Below are 12,918 nucleotides of genomic sequence, written 5' to 3' on the forward strand. Positions count from 1 at the left end.
TATATATATATATATATATATATATATATATATATATAGTAGTAAAACACCAAACCGGTATAATGTGAAGCAAAGGTGAGTGAAGGAGGCATCTAAGAATCCTCTGAGCAACGGAAAGGACGGAGCGTCAGTGACTGGAAACCCTGTTTAGTTGCACTGCTGAACTGAGTCAAGGAATTTTTAGCTGCCATGTCTAATCCTTTCCCAAGTTCGTATCCTAGAAGATCCGGACTTCAATTGTATACGTATTTGTTCCGGCCGAGGAAAGAAATGATCAAAATGTAGACCGTCAACAACTCTGTTTCAATCGCACTTGTTTCAAACTCGCACGTTCACCCCAAAATAAAAGTGGGCCGATTACTTGAGAATCCCGGTTCAACGCGATGATCCTAGACACCACCTCATTTTGAATTTCCTCCTATTCGGTATGTATTCATTTTCTCGTTCCACTAGTCAACTTATCGAAGGCAATGTCAACTTGTCCGCTGTATGTTAAAAACTCATCCCCAATTAGGACGCACGGAGCCAAATTGAACTGGTTTAATTATTTTTGTGGATGGAAATCGGGAAGATTGTAGTCACAGGAACTAAACGTTAACATACGTTAAAAAACCACAGCCGAAGGTCGCTAGTATTTGCGAACGGCGGCCGAACCATTAGACAACTGACTAGCCATAACTTGGTCACTTTGACTAGAGCAGTCAAACCGACACAAGCATACATGAAAAAAATCTCTCAGCTGTAGCACCTTTTCGGTGCCTAGTTGCCATTCCGCTCGAAGCAAGCACGAGGGCTGGGATACTGCCAGGCTGCCCAAACACAGACAGGGGAAGTCGAGAGTCAGAGGTCGGGTTCGAACCATGGACCTTCCGGTCAGTAAATTCACGCTCTAACTACTAGAGCCACCTCGCCCCCTACCGAACTATTACAAGTAATTGAATACATTTCAACAACCTGTCACTGCATAACAGAGTACAATACAGCCCGAAGAAGTTTCAGGTGAAAAGAGCACTTGCGAGAACTCAGGACCTTGGTGGGTCCAGAAAGCCAAAGTGAGAAAGGCTGAGAATCTGTGAAAACTATACCAGCGCGCAACAGGTACAAAAAGGTACCTCATGAGAGATAGGCTTGACGACAAAAAATGCGGCTTAATCGTCGGGCTGAAAACCCAACATTTTAACTGGTCACCTGTCATCTCTGACCAGTAATGAAGTCTTCGATCGCAAACTTGGGACCTTTTGTCAGTTCAGAAGCACTCAAATAGCGCGAATAAGTTGCTGGAGCCCTGATGAACTCTAAGGGATAAAAATGAACTGCTCAATCACTACCTGTCTAATATATTAGCCTCTAGTTTGATGAATAAGATCACTACAGCCAACTGGAGTACAACGTCGATTGTCGTAGACACAAAGGAATTGGTTTGTATCCTGTTGTAATTAGACTCTGTATCGATTACCTTACTTTGTTTCACGAGAACGCGTGGAAGTAAGACCCAAGAACAGCAAGCAGGAATCTGACCGGGAAAGGGTTGTGTGGGCCACATTTTCGCACTGCCAAAGATCAGAGAACGCACGTGTAGATGTATGCTACAAATTGGGTGCTCTTTGACTTCAAAGGTGCGATCGACGCTTCTGATTGACTTCTTGTTCTCAGCGCGTTTGTAGAACTAGATCTATCGTACACGCTCGTCAATATCATGCAATCTTTGCATGTATTTGCATTTCAAGAAGTGGCTTCTGACAAGGATGCACACTTCGTTTTCCATTAATTTCGTCACGGGTAAGATGAAAGACGGAATTAAAGTAGGTCTCTCCGAGCAAGAACCATGTTGAACTTGAATACGCAAGCTATACCAATTTCAATTTAAAGAGAAAAAACGGTAATTGAAAGGTTATAGGAGATCGGCTAATCCTTCGACATGTGCTACGCACACGAAGCTGCGGTCAACAAACGTGTCTCTAACACACCGAAGAGAGACTTTGGACACAGAGGTTGCATTAATCCGGACAGTAACCTAACACAAGCAGGGCAGTTCAGTTTAACAGCTATAAATCATGTAGTAAGAGCCCCTTGGTTCCATTCGCTATACTTTCTGTCACCAAAAATGGGACAACGAGGAAGTATAGCCAAACATTGTAGGCGATGGCGTAATCAGTTAGTTCGTATTAAATTAGTGCAGTCATTTTAAGGAATGGGAAACTACGTATCGAAGGTCACAGCTTCTACACGGGAGTGTCACGGACCGCTTGATTGAGCCATGTCTGCCATTGGCTTTAACCACTGGCACCTGGCCCCGGCTTCCCCATTCAGTGAAACAGCAGTTGTCAACCCGACTGAGTTTACCGGTTAGTGCCTTGATGCTTCGTTTCCGGTCATACCCTGTCCACTTCTCGATCGTTTCCACTAAGCACATGTCTAACCACAAAGAGACGGTCTTTGATTGTGCGAAGTACATGTCTTAACCAACGTAACTTATGAGGTGAGTGTGCGAGAGTTCATCCCTAAAAACATCTAGTGTATCCCACCTTTGCTGATCCGATTTTTCCACAAGACACCAATGGCTAAACGCCGAGTTTTCGGATATCCTCTGCGCGAACACGTCACTCTTTCATGTACAAAATATTTTGAACCACATAGCATTTGGAGGCAACTTACCCGCAGTTCTAGTTGATCTACCTTGCTTCCCCGTTTAAAAGACACTGCCTGATAGTAAGTAGTCTGTTTACCACAATCGTCTTTCGTGTTTGTAGTCTGTATCTTTGCAAAAGCAGACGAGGGACTACATCCGAAGATACGTTCAATAAGCAGGAGGGTTAAGAGGTTAGGTGTGGATAGAGACAAATTCAATGAAGGAAATGAACCGGGGTCCAGAGTTTCAATTTGCAGAATTGATAACATAATAATCTAAGCATCTGAATTATCTTGGCGGAGATATTGAAGGGGGTCTCGAGCTCTAACGATTGGCCGGCGCATTAGCTAAGACATTCAAAATACTGTTAGAAGCTATAAGTCCGGTGGGGCTCGAAACGCAGCTGTTGTGCACATTTATGCCTTGAATTTTCGGTCTAAGCCAGTTGTTTTCCTTCATAAATCTGCTCTGGCAAGAGATAACCGACAGTTGTCAGACTACAGCTCAGGCAGTTGAATCAAAGAACCAGGAAGAGCCTAAAAGTACTGACGATCTGAAAACGGCACCAGTTAGAAATCACCAGTAAAGAAGAATGATGACATGCCAAATCTAACTGGGAATCGAGAACATTGGAGCCTTTTCGACAAAAGTGGAAGCGATACGCCTATATGGTGGATAACCCCTACGACCATGGAACTGGAGCGTGTCCCAGTGATAGCCGCTGTGAGAAAAACTCGGTTAGCCGACCAAGGAAAAACACAAGAAGCTGGTATGGGACTTAACCGGACAGCCGACTGGAAAATGAAGTCGGACTTGCGGTGACCAGTCATTTAAATGGACGATAAGGATGACTGAATGCCCAACCAAGAAGTCAAGAGAATGCTCCATCTTTGCTGGGCAACGTTTCGCTTTTGACACGAAGGCTTCGTCAGGCCAAGTGAGTAACTAAGTAGGTTGATCGGGTTTTAAAGCAGTCAGGTAACCAATCCGAGAGATTTCTTACAAGTGGCCGACTTGATCAGTGCTGGATGTCACTCTGATTTTCCTGTCTGTCGGTTAGTGGGGATGACTAACATTTACGAAAGACTGGTTAGGTTATGTTGAACCCGGATTTTGCGGCGTTACGTTTTCCGTCTAGGACACCTTAATGGAATACTCATCTTGGGACCATTCACAGGTTTTGCTTGCCCGTGTTCGTCGAGGGGTGCCTGGACAATTGGTTTTTGGCTGGGGCTGGGGGTGGTTAATTAGATCTTACTCTGCTTGGATATTGTAAGCAAGCGATCTCAAACATTTCCAGTTGATTGAGAATTCTTCAACCGTTTTTTCAATGTATCCAGGCAGACTGGGACTCGAAAAGTAGAGACAGAGGACGTGTGACGTTGAGCACGCTCTAGCACTTTATTTGACATGGAGGCATTTTTGCTTGGACGTAAGGAAATAGTGAGCGATTTTGAACACAGGGGTCGCTGAAAGCTCGTAATCAACGTCAACACGTCAACGCGCAACCGCTGGACGCCTTCGTGAGGTGAGGTGACGGCCAAATGGAGTAAGTAGGTCAAGTACGAATACCTCAAGCAAACATCGCGCAGAATAACGCCGAGATTCAATGTATCAGGCAGACTGGGACTCGAAAAGTAGAGACAGAGGACGTGTGACGTTGAGCACGCTCTAGCACTTTATTTGACATGGAGGCATCTTTGCTTGGACGTAAGGAAATAGTGAGCGATTTTGAACACAGGGGTCGCTGAAAGCTCGTAATCAACGTCAACACGTCAACGCGCAACCGCTGGACGCCTTCGTGAGGTGAGGTGACGGCCAAATGGAGTAAGTAGGTCAAGTACGAATACCTCAAGCAAACATCGCGCAGAATAACGCCGAGAAAGTCAGGGCTAGCCAACTTTTGATAGATACGCTGCAGAGATGGTCGGTGTCACATGTTGACTGCGCGCAGTGGTCCTATCGCGTAGAATGTGAGACAGTATGTGAAGAGTTAAGAGACTGTCCGTTACGTAACTCGCTTCCAAGCACCAGTCACAACGATGATGACGACCTGTCAGGATGAACAGCCTACCTACTCGCACCTGGAAAGTTGCCAGGGGATGTATTCCATCCGCAGACAACAGCCCAGTAGTCTATTTACTTAGTTCCCATGATAAGCTAGTCTCAAATTCGGTTCGGTAAGCTGGTTAAGGAGGTCACTAGCAAAAAAGAACAATTGGGAAGTCTCACTTTGCGAGCTGAACATCCAGAACGTATCAGAATAGCATAATCACCAATCTCATGGGGTAGTTCGTGCAATAACACAGTCAGTGTGGTGACCATTCCAACATTCCGGCTGATAAGAAATGAGGCGCCTGAAACGAAAGGAATAAACGTGATACGGTACCGAAAAACATGAGCATAGAGAGGGAAGATGAACAGAGATCAAACGTCAAGCTACATACCAACTGCCAATCCGTCCGTGAAGTTGTGGGTGAAATCTGCGGCCAGATTCAAATACCCGGTCACCTTGAACTCGGATGCTAGAAAATAAAAAATAAAAATACACTGACGTGTATTTTTAGAGGGACACGAGTGCGAAAAGTTTCAGATTAAAAATCTGCCATCTAGCGCAAAATGGAGATTCGAAAACAGCAGTATTCTAAACCGTTATCCGTCTGAAGATGTCCGGAAGGCGACACTAACTCTATCTCTCTACTGCTCATTTGTAGACTGCCGGGAACATGCATATCCGAAACTTATCACACGAAGAACCACGTATCCAGTCAGAAATGATAAAAGCATGGGGGCATGTTTACGCACAGAAACACTGAAAGTGGTACTATTTTGAGGTTCTTACTTCTCAAACAATTGGCATACAGATTCATCATCATCATCAAGGACAGCAACATCAGTGTTGCCACTGATGCTTCACTGCATACAGATTAGCGAGGATGGGAGCTTGCAGCCAAAGTGCCGATGAGTGATCGAGCCTTGACCCTCGAAAGGGAGCCATCACACTTTGGCCATCCGGCTAGAATATGGCTAGGCTGTTGCTGATCGTCTGGCCAATGAGGGGAGAGTTTATTAGTACATGGGATAGTAAAACTGGCTGATACGCTTGTTGTGCTCTCAAGGAGAGACTCATCAACATTTGGTTCTCAATTGATGTATGGATCCAAATAGCTGCGGTCACACCCGGGTCTATCGCATCGAAGGTGAGGGTAGCCGTGAACTAAATCAGTTCTGAATTCCAATGGAATTCAGACACGTTACTGGCGATTCTGTCTATCGACTGCCTACATTTTCTCCTACTGCCCTGTAGATCGCACCGAGTGTGTAAATTTACCTGAAAAACGAAAGGTGAATCCCTTTGGAACTCTATGGTCACCCAGTTTGAAATGTACACAAACTATTACCTATTACCTGAGTAGGGCGACTTGAAACACTAATGAAGTTACTCGCCATCCGAGAGGAGTTAGCCGCAATAAATTAAGTGGCAGATTCACGCATGAAAACGCATCAATCCATACAAAGCTTAACCCCAACTCCGTCAAGTCCCTACTTTCTAGGCGGCAACAAACAATAGCGTGTGAAACTCGGATCGATAGCTGTTATGAAACAGAAGTAAGTTCACCTAGTTGTAGCATCCTCGCACTAGACCTCGGGGGATTCCTTGAATTATCTTTTCAAAACCTTTGCCCCACATCCTAGGTAATCACTTCACTATACTCAACAATCGACTCGTATAAAGAATTTTAATCAAAACTGTGCCCAACGCAGTCCACAAACCTACCTGGTCCATGGGTCTTGTTTTTCTTCTCACGCTTCTGTAGTGCTTCGTCTCCACCAGCCTTTTTGTTCTTCTTAGATTTCCCATTATTAGTTTCGGCGCTTATATGGGACTGTTGTTCTGGTACGGAGACTGAATGGCTGTGCCCAGCGTGGCCATGCTGGATGAGCCGGATGGACTTTTCAATACAGAGGAAAACGAAGATCCCAGCCACCACAGACAACCCAACCATCATGTGACGCGTGTGATCGTGACTTTTGCCGGTGGCGTCATGCGTGTGGTCGTGATCGTCATGAGTATGGCCATTGTCAATAGCATGCGGAATCAGATGTAGGAAGGCATCCCCCAGTAGACCACCAGCGGCAAAGGCGAGGAGGACTTTCAGTAGCCCGTGGTATTTGTTCAGATCCGGTAGGATGACTAGGGACAAGAAAGGGGCCACACTTATCAGAAGAACAGCACTGGAAGTTTCTAGCCATAGCTGTTGTGCCGACTCGCTCCGAAGACTGTGTTTGAGTATGCGTGCGCCAGCTGGTTTTGGGAGTCTGCGGTAGGAAAACATTAGGAAACGGGTAAAACTTGCTAAAAGAGGTGTGGTAATGTGGTAAAAGGACTTCACCATGTAGTCACAGAACATAACTATGATAATGGCTTATATGTATTAACATAGAGATGTATTTCACGTATTTCAGTGCTGGGATGAGGCTAAACCCCATGAGCAGTTCAGTCGGGCGATGGACAGAAGCCGATCAGACAAACTCTATTGTTTGTTGAAGTATAAATGGGCCCGACACAACTGATCATCAAGACCCTGACAAGAGTTAACTTGCATTAGCGCAAAATTTCTAGGTAGGGGAAGATAGAGAGCTCAGTGAAAGTCAGCAGCGGACTGGTGGTCGCAGAAAACTTGTGACACTCAACTGGGATGAAAACACTTCCTAATACTGAATATCACGAAACGACTGTAGATTTTAAAGGGGTTGCATCCTGCTCTGACGTTTTTGCTGTTCAGTCGACTGATTATTGCTGTGACCCCTTGACGGCGTGATGTGGTCGAAGTTACGCAGTGCGTGGAGGATGAAACCTTTGCATGAGGTATCTAGATGGCTAAGAAACCAACTGAAGTGCTCCACCCATCAGCTGAATTTCTCCGGCATATAACTTGGTTCTAATCACATCATGGTCGAAGCGCGCATGACAGTTTGTATCCCTTCGAAAGTCAGAAAGAAACATGCTAATCCATCATCCTTGGAAAACTACCATAACTAACCAGTATCGAATCGAGTTAGCTCAACTACTCTACAGTTAACCGACACTACACTCGTGGCAGGACAAAACGTGAAAAAAGCTATGCTAGTAGCGTTCAGTGTTGTCTGTTCAACTTTTTCGATCCGATCAAATGACCGCTGGATATTGTCAGGATCGGCTGGTCAGAAGAAAGCAAGTCAGTAAAACGATAATTGAAAATGACGACTCATCAATTCACTCGCAAAAGCGAACAGTTTAGCTGGCCTCGTGTAACATAGCACACAATGTGCACAGAGACAAATGAAATGTAAACTTTGATCGCCCATCAGAATAAGGTGTGTCGTGAGAAGGCACAGGGACCGAATTTTCTTTATCCAGCCCTCTTAAAAGAAGGTGGAAAATCCCTTGTGATCCATCTGACAGAACCCACTGATGGGATATGAAAAGAAGAGAAAGTGTCCGCGGACACTCATCGTCAAAAATGGTGTGCGGATTCTGTGTGGAACCTATCTTGGCATTGGCCTGATAGATGTGGCATCGAAGGTCCCGTCTTTCGAAGATTGACTGAAGACAGGGAGAGACAAACCCGTGAAAACCAAGTTGGGTTCCGCCCGGCAAAAGGATGCACCGATCACACTTTCACCTTTCAACAGTCTCTAAAACAGCGACATTGCTTTTAGTGACAGCAATGGTGATCTTCCATGACTTGAAATTACTTCTGATTCTTTGGATCGTCAGTCACTATGGTGGTGTCTATGGGGCGAAGGTGTCCCTTACAATCCTTAAGATGCTGTACTCCAACACCCGCCGATGCGCGAAGAGTTACGGGAAGCTCCGTCCTGAAATCACTACATCGAGTGGCGTCAGACAAAGCTGTCCTCATTCGCCTCTCCCCTTCACCTACGTCACTGATGTATGGGGAACTCACAGTCTCTCGTACCTATGTTCTCAAAATGCTCCCGGGGCATTCGCTCATAGTTATTGACTACGTAGACGACATAGCTCTTATTGGATCCAACGCCATTGCCATTCAGACAACACTGAATAATCAAATAATTCTGCCTCATGGTTTGGCATGCGCTTCTCACCTGCTCTGTAGAATGCTGCTGCAAGAAGGGGAGTGGGCTTGACCCGGAAACTCATGCTTGTAGATAGGCCAGCTGAGGTAGCAGACAATTTATTCTACCCAGGCAGCTGTATCAATCCCAGCGGTCTAAGCAAACATGATATTTTCATCCAGATTGAGAAGGCCAGAGTAGATGTGAACTTGCATCACCTGTGGCGTGGGCGTGATAACCACTCATCAATCAGGAGTCAAGTTTACAATGTTGCGGTGCGCTGCATAGCATTAAACAGTTCATAAGCCTGGCCGCTGCGTGCCTAGGACGTCAGTGTTTGAATATCGGTGTCTTCAGAGCACTGCCCGAGTCTGGAACACCGGATCGGCAATGCTGAAGCATATCGAGTGGTTTACGGAGGAAATAACTTACCCATGACAGATGAACTGATCACACTCCACAGGTTACGCTGGCTGCTCCGTATGCTAGTTGACCGACTTCCTTGAAGAGCTCTTTTCGAACACCCACGTGAAAGGTGGAAACCAGCCAGGGGAAGTCAAACAGTGAATTAGCAACGAAGTGTGAAAGCCGTTACCAGCAAACTAAACAGTGCTGGTGATTACCATCTCCATGGATACGAACCCCGAAACGGCAAACATCGATCGCTAGAGAAATCATGAGACATTGTCCAGTCGCACCCTCAATGGCGCTCATGCATACAAGGTGTTGCTTCCAATGAGTGGCTGAATCATGAGAAATGTCCAGTCGCACCCTCAATGGCGCTCATGCATACAAGGTGTTGCTTCCAATGAGTGGCTGTCGTCCCGATCTCCTCAATGAAAAGTCCCCTGATACCCCTGTATTTACCCCAGTACTCTAAATATCGGCAAGCGAAACTGCAGTAACCATAAACACTGCGCGGCTGAAGACGATGATGACAACACAAGTGCTTCCAACGACTCAGCATATCTACCTTGGTCTTCCATTGCTCGGTGACCAAACCTCCAGGAGCTGGAGCCGATACCATACTTGCAGCTGGAAAACTGAACTGACGCTCCATAAGACCAGCGGGCAGCGTGTTCAAACAAGACGATTTGGTTTGATACAAATGAGCATCGTTGAAGAGATATATTACATCAGTTGCTGCTTCAGTAGTGCAACGGTAAACATGGGAATCGTCGGGTAAAACCAAGCCATTACACCGCTCACCACAACGACTATTCCGCCTTTCGTCACTAGTGGATTTGCGCAAACAGATGTTTCCAAGGTATCACTGGTTACATCACCAGTCTCGATATCCGTTATCCATCAGCTAGTCCGGATTCATAACGTCAAATGCATTGCGCGTTACAGGGGACTTCACGGTAGCAATAGGTTTGTCGTAGCCGTAACACGTCTTGTTAACTGCTGCTAAATTCTAAACGCCACCACACCAGCCCTAATATAGCTTCACGCAACGGCTCACAAACTACATGGGTGCAATAAATTTGACACTTGGTGGTTATACCATGCTTTTTAAAAATGAACCCGAACAACTTATCAGAACCTGGTGTTGCGGTAGGTGACATTGCAGCGTTCTCGTTCGACATGGTTAGGGGGCAGCACACATACTAAAGCATCAAAGATTGCGACATCATGATGAACATTGATCAGTTTTCTTAGTTCTGTGATGAGTCGCACTGGCAAATCCATTTCGCTAAAGCTGCTCACCATGCCCATTGGAATGCATAGCTTGAGCGCAGCGCAGCTACTACAGTGCAATTTGGTTACGTAGACTGGTGGGCTGACAATATGGCAGGAAGATCTGGAATCACCGGAAACTGTTAAAGATAGATAAAATCGTTGTCCATCCAAATAGCTTGGAACCGAAAGATTAAGTTTAACTGCTATTCAGAAATTGCACTGGAGTACTGGTAAAAGCCAATGGATGCAATCACTTACGGTGTATTAGCTTCCCGGGAGTATTTGAAGTGAGGGGGCTCATTATGATCTTCATGTGAGCTAACAGTCAATGCACAGAGAAGAAACAACAGAACAGGAGCGTGGGACATTTTTAACGGATGGAGTATCCCGGGATGCACACTGAAAGAGAAAGCCATGGTATCACTGTGTGCACAGGAGTAGAGTTTTGGACTGCAGGACTTCGCAAATATCAAGCTAAATACAGAATTATGGTGCCACATATTCAATCGATAGAATATCAAACAAAAACGAGCGAAAAGGGACAAAATGCATTGAGATCTGGCTGTGCACGTTTGGTAAGTACTGACAAATGTAATTCCCGGTCAAGCGCTATCCCAGAACCATTCAGTTTGTCAACCGTATACCATGCACCAGGGTGTTAGTTTCAGAAGCTAAAAGTGCGTTCACAAATAGAGGAAATGGTGAGAGCACACTGTTGAAGGTAATGGTCTCGCCAGTCTTTAACTATGCTAGCCCCATGGGGCGGAGAGTATGACATCCACGCACTGAAGGGAGTGGCCATGATCATCATCACAAACCATGAAGCAACAACCACCAACGGTCAACATCATCGGCATTATCCCTATCGTCATCGGTGGTAAAACATCGTAGAGAAATACTGATGCTTAACTGCGATGAATGCCTGTAAACTATGTGCACCAGTGGACCATGCCTGTCAAAGTAATCGATTATCAATCATTCACCTTGGGACCGTCACCCAGGCAGATGTCAGCTAGCAACGCGACCGAATTCGCCCGGAGAATCTCGTTTACTTAATAGCCAAACCAGCACCAGTGCAAGCTACGGAGCAGGATTCGTTCAGGTGCCGTCGGCGAGTTCTTTCTGCGGAGGGACATCAGACTTAGCTGATCCAATATCCAGAACCGAGAAAACAGACTAATGACCAATTGCCAGACACTGAAAGTATCGTGTTGACTATCCACAGGGCTCTCTATAGTTCATAAGCAAATCAGGGCGGACGGCGGATTAGTTGGCAGCTTATGCCATCGCCCGTGGAGTTAGCACAGCCGAGCCTACAGGGGCTTCATGCGGTTCACCACTTCGAGCCTCAGAGTTTGGATACCGGCCTTTGGCTTAACGGACAAAGATGAAAATGCAGCCTACAAAAACACCCCGCTCTGTTCACTCGTTCGGGTCTAAAGGCTTGCGTTCCCGGATTGGACTGCAACATTGCTTCCAACCACCGAGTCCTGTCGTTCGATTCCGCTTTTTTGTTGCTCACTGAGACTCCAACTCACTCCGACTGGAGTTCAGGATCACAACGCCCAGACGCTTAATCCCTCTTACGACCGCCGCCTTACCAGTTTATTCTATCCGCTTTCTCTCTCGAGACAAACTTTCTTTTCTCGCCGTAGAATCTTGTGATATTTCTCCGCTGACTGAGAAAATGACTCAATTTTTAAAAAGTACACTTGAAAGTGTTGTTTCTCGAAGGACCCATCAGTTCTTCCGCCAGTATAATCATCATTATTCACAGCAACACCAGATAAAACACGGGCACTTCACCACCACACGACCGTGTCAACCTATTTGAATCTATCTGAAAAAAAACTGCGGCAGTGTGATGGACTCAGGGCAAGCCTGAAATAAACACCAAGGTGCCTACGCACACTCACTCAACTTGGAAATTGATGGTGAGACTGACAGTAGCTGACATTCCATAGCCACTATATCAGCCAGCATCTTCACCCAAACACAGGAAGGGTCGCATATTGTATATTTGCTTTGTTCTTCACCGTCCACTGCTAAATCACTTTTTTGACGTTTCAGCTCTCAATTCCAAAGTCATGGATGAACAAAACCAAGCCCCCGAGCCTTCAGTCTTTTCCATTCTTATAATGATTGTCGCTGCACTCCATTAATCGTCGAACACAACAAATAGACTCCACTTCTCTCAGCAGGCGGCAGCTGTAGATGTTAGGGCACGAACCTACTGATCGGAAAATCCTGGCTCAGCCACGGCTCGACGTAGGGTGCCTCACCTAAACCTCCTCCTTTGACCTGGGCAGCCGGGGAGTATCACTCCTCCTTGCAGCTCTTCGCTCACCGGCCTTCGCCCACACTCCCCTCTGTCTTACAGTGCAGTGCAACCAACCCATCTGCCAACTCATCATCATCATCAACGACAGCATGACATCAGTGCTCAACACCAATGCTTCACTGCCGTGCAACCATGACTTATTTGAAAGCCTTATTGTAAAGAAAAGAATAAAGGTGGATGGGGG

At 46.0% G+C, this 12,918-nt stretch overlaps 2 protein-coding genes across 2 annotated transcripts in view; one reads left to right on the forward strand and one right to left on the reverse strand.

Moving 5' to 3' along the window:
- Positions 1-10,809, reverse strand: part of T265_06678 (hypothetical protein) — a gene marked incomplete at both ends in the record, with an annotated part of 20,296 nt that extends 9,487 nt beyond the window's left edge. The window contains 4 exons of the mRNA XM_009172003.1: positions 4,862-4,986; positions 5,077-5,154; positions 6,408-6,949; positions 10,652-10,809. Coding sequence (XP_009170267.1) covers positions 4,862-4,986; positions 5,077-5,154; positions 6,408-6,949; positions 10,652-10,809 — 903 coding nt within the window. The remainder of the gene's footprint in view (positions 1-4,861; positions 4,987-5,076; positions 5,155-6,407; positions 6,950-10,651) is intronic.
- T265_06679 (hypothetical protein) overlaps positions 10,232-12,918 on the forward strand; it is a gene marked incomplete at both ends in the record, with an annotated part of 6,587 nt that continues 3,900 nt past the window's right edge. The window contains 2 exons of the mRNA XM_009172004.1: positions 10,232-10,267; positions 12,779-12,907. Of these exons, the coding sequence (XP_009170268.1) occupies positions 10,232-10,267; positions 12,779-12,907 (165 nt within the window). The remainder of the gene's footprint in view (positions 10,268-12,778; positions 12,908-12,918) is intronic.

Source organism: Opisthorchis viverrini (genome assembly GCF_000715545.1).
Source record: "Opisthorchis viverrini unplaced genomic scaffold opera_v5_141, whole genome shotgun sequence".
Taxonomy (NCBI): Eukaryota; Metazoa; Platyhelminthes; class Trematoda; order Opisthorchiida; family Opisthorchiidae; genus Opisthorchis; species Opisthorchis viverrini.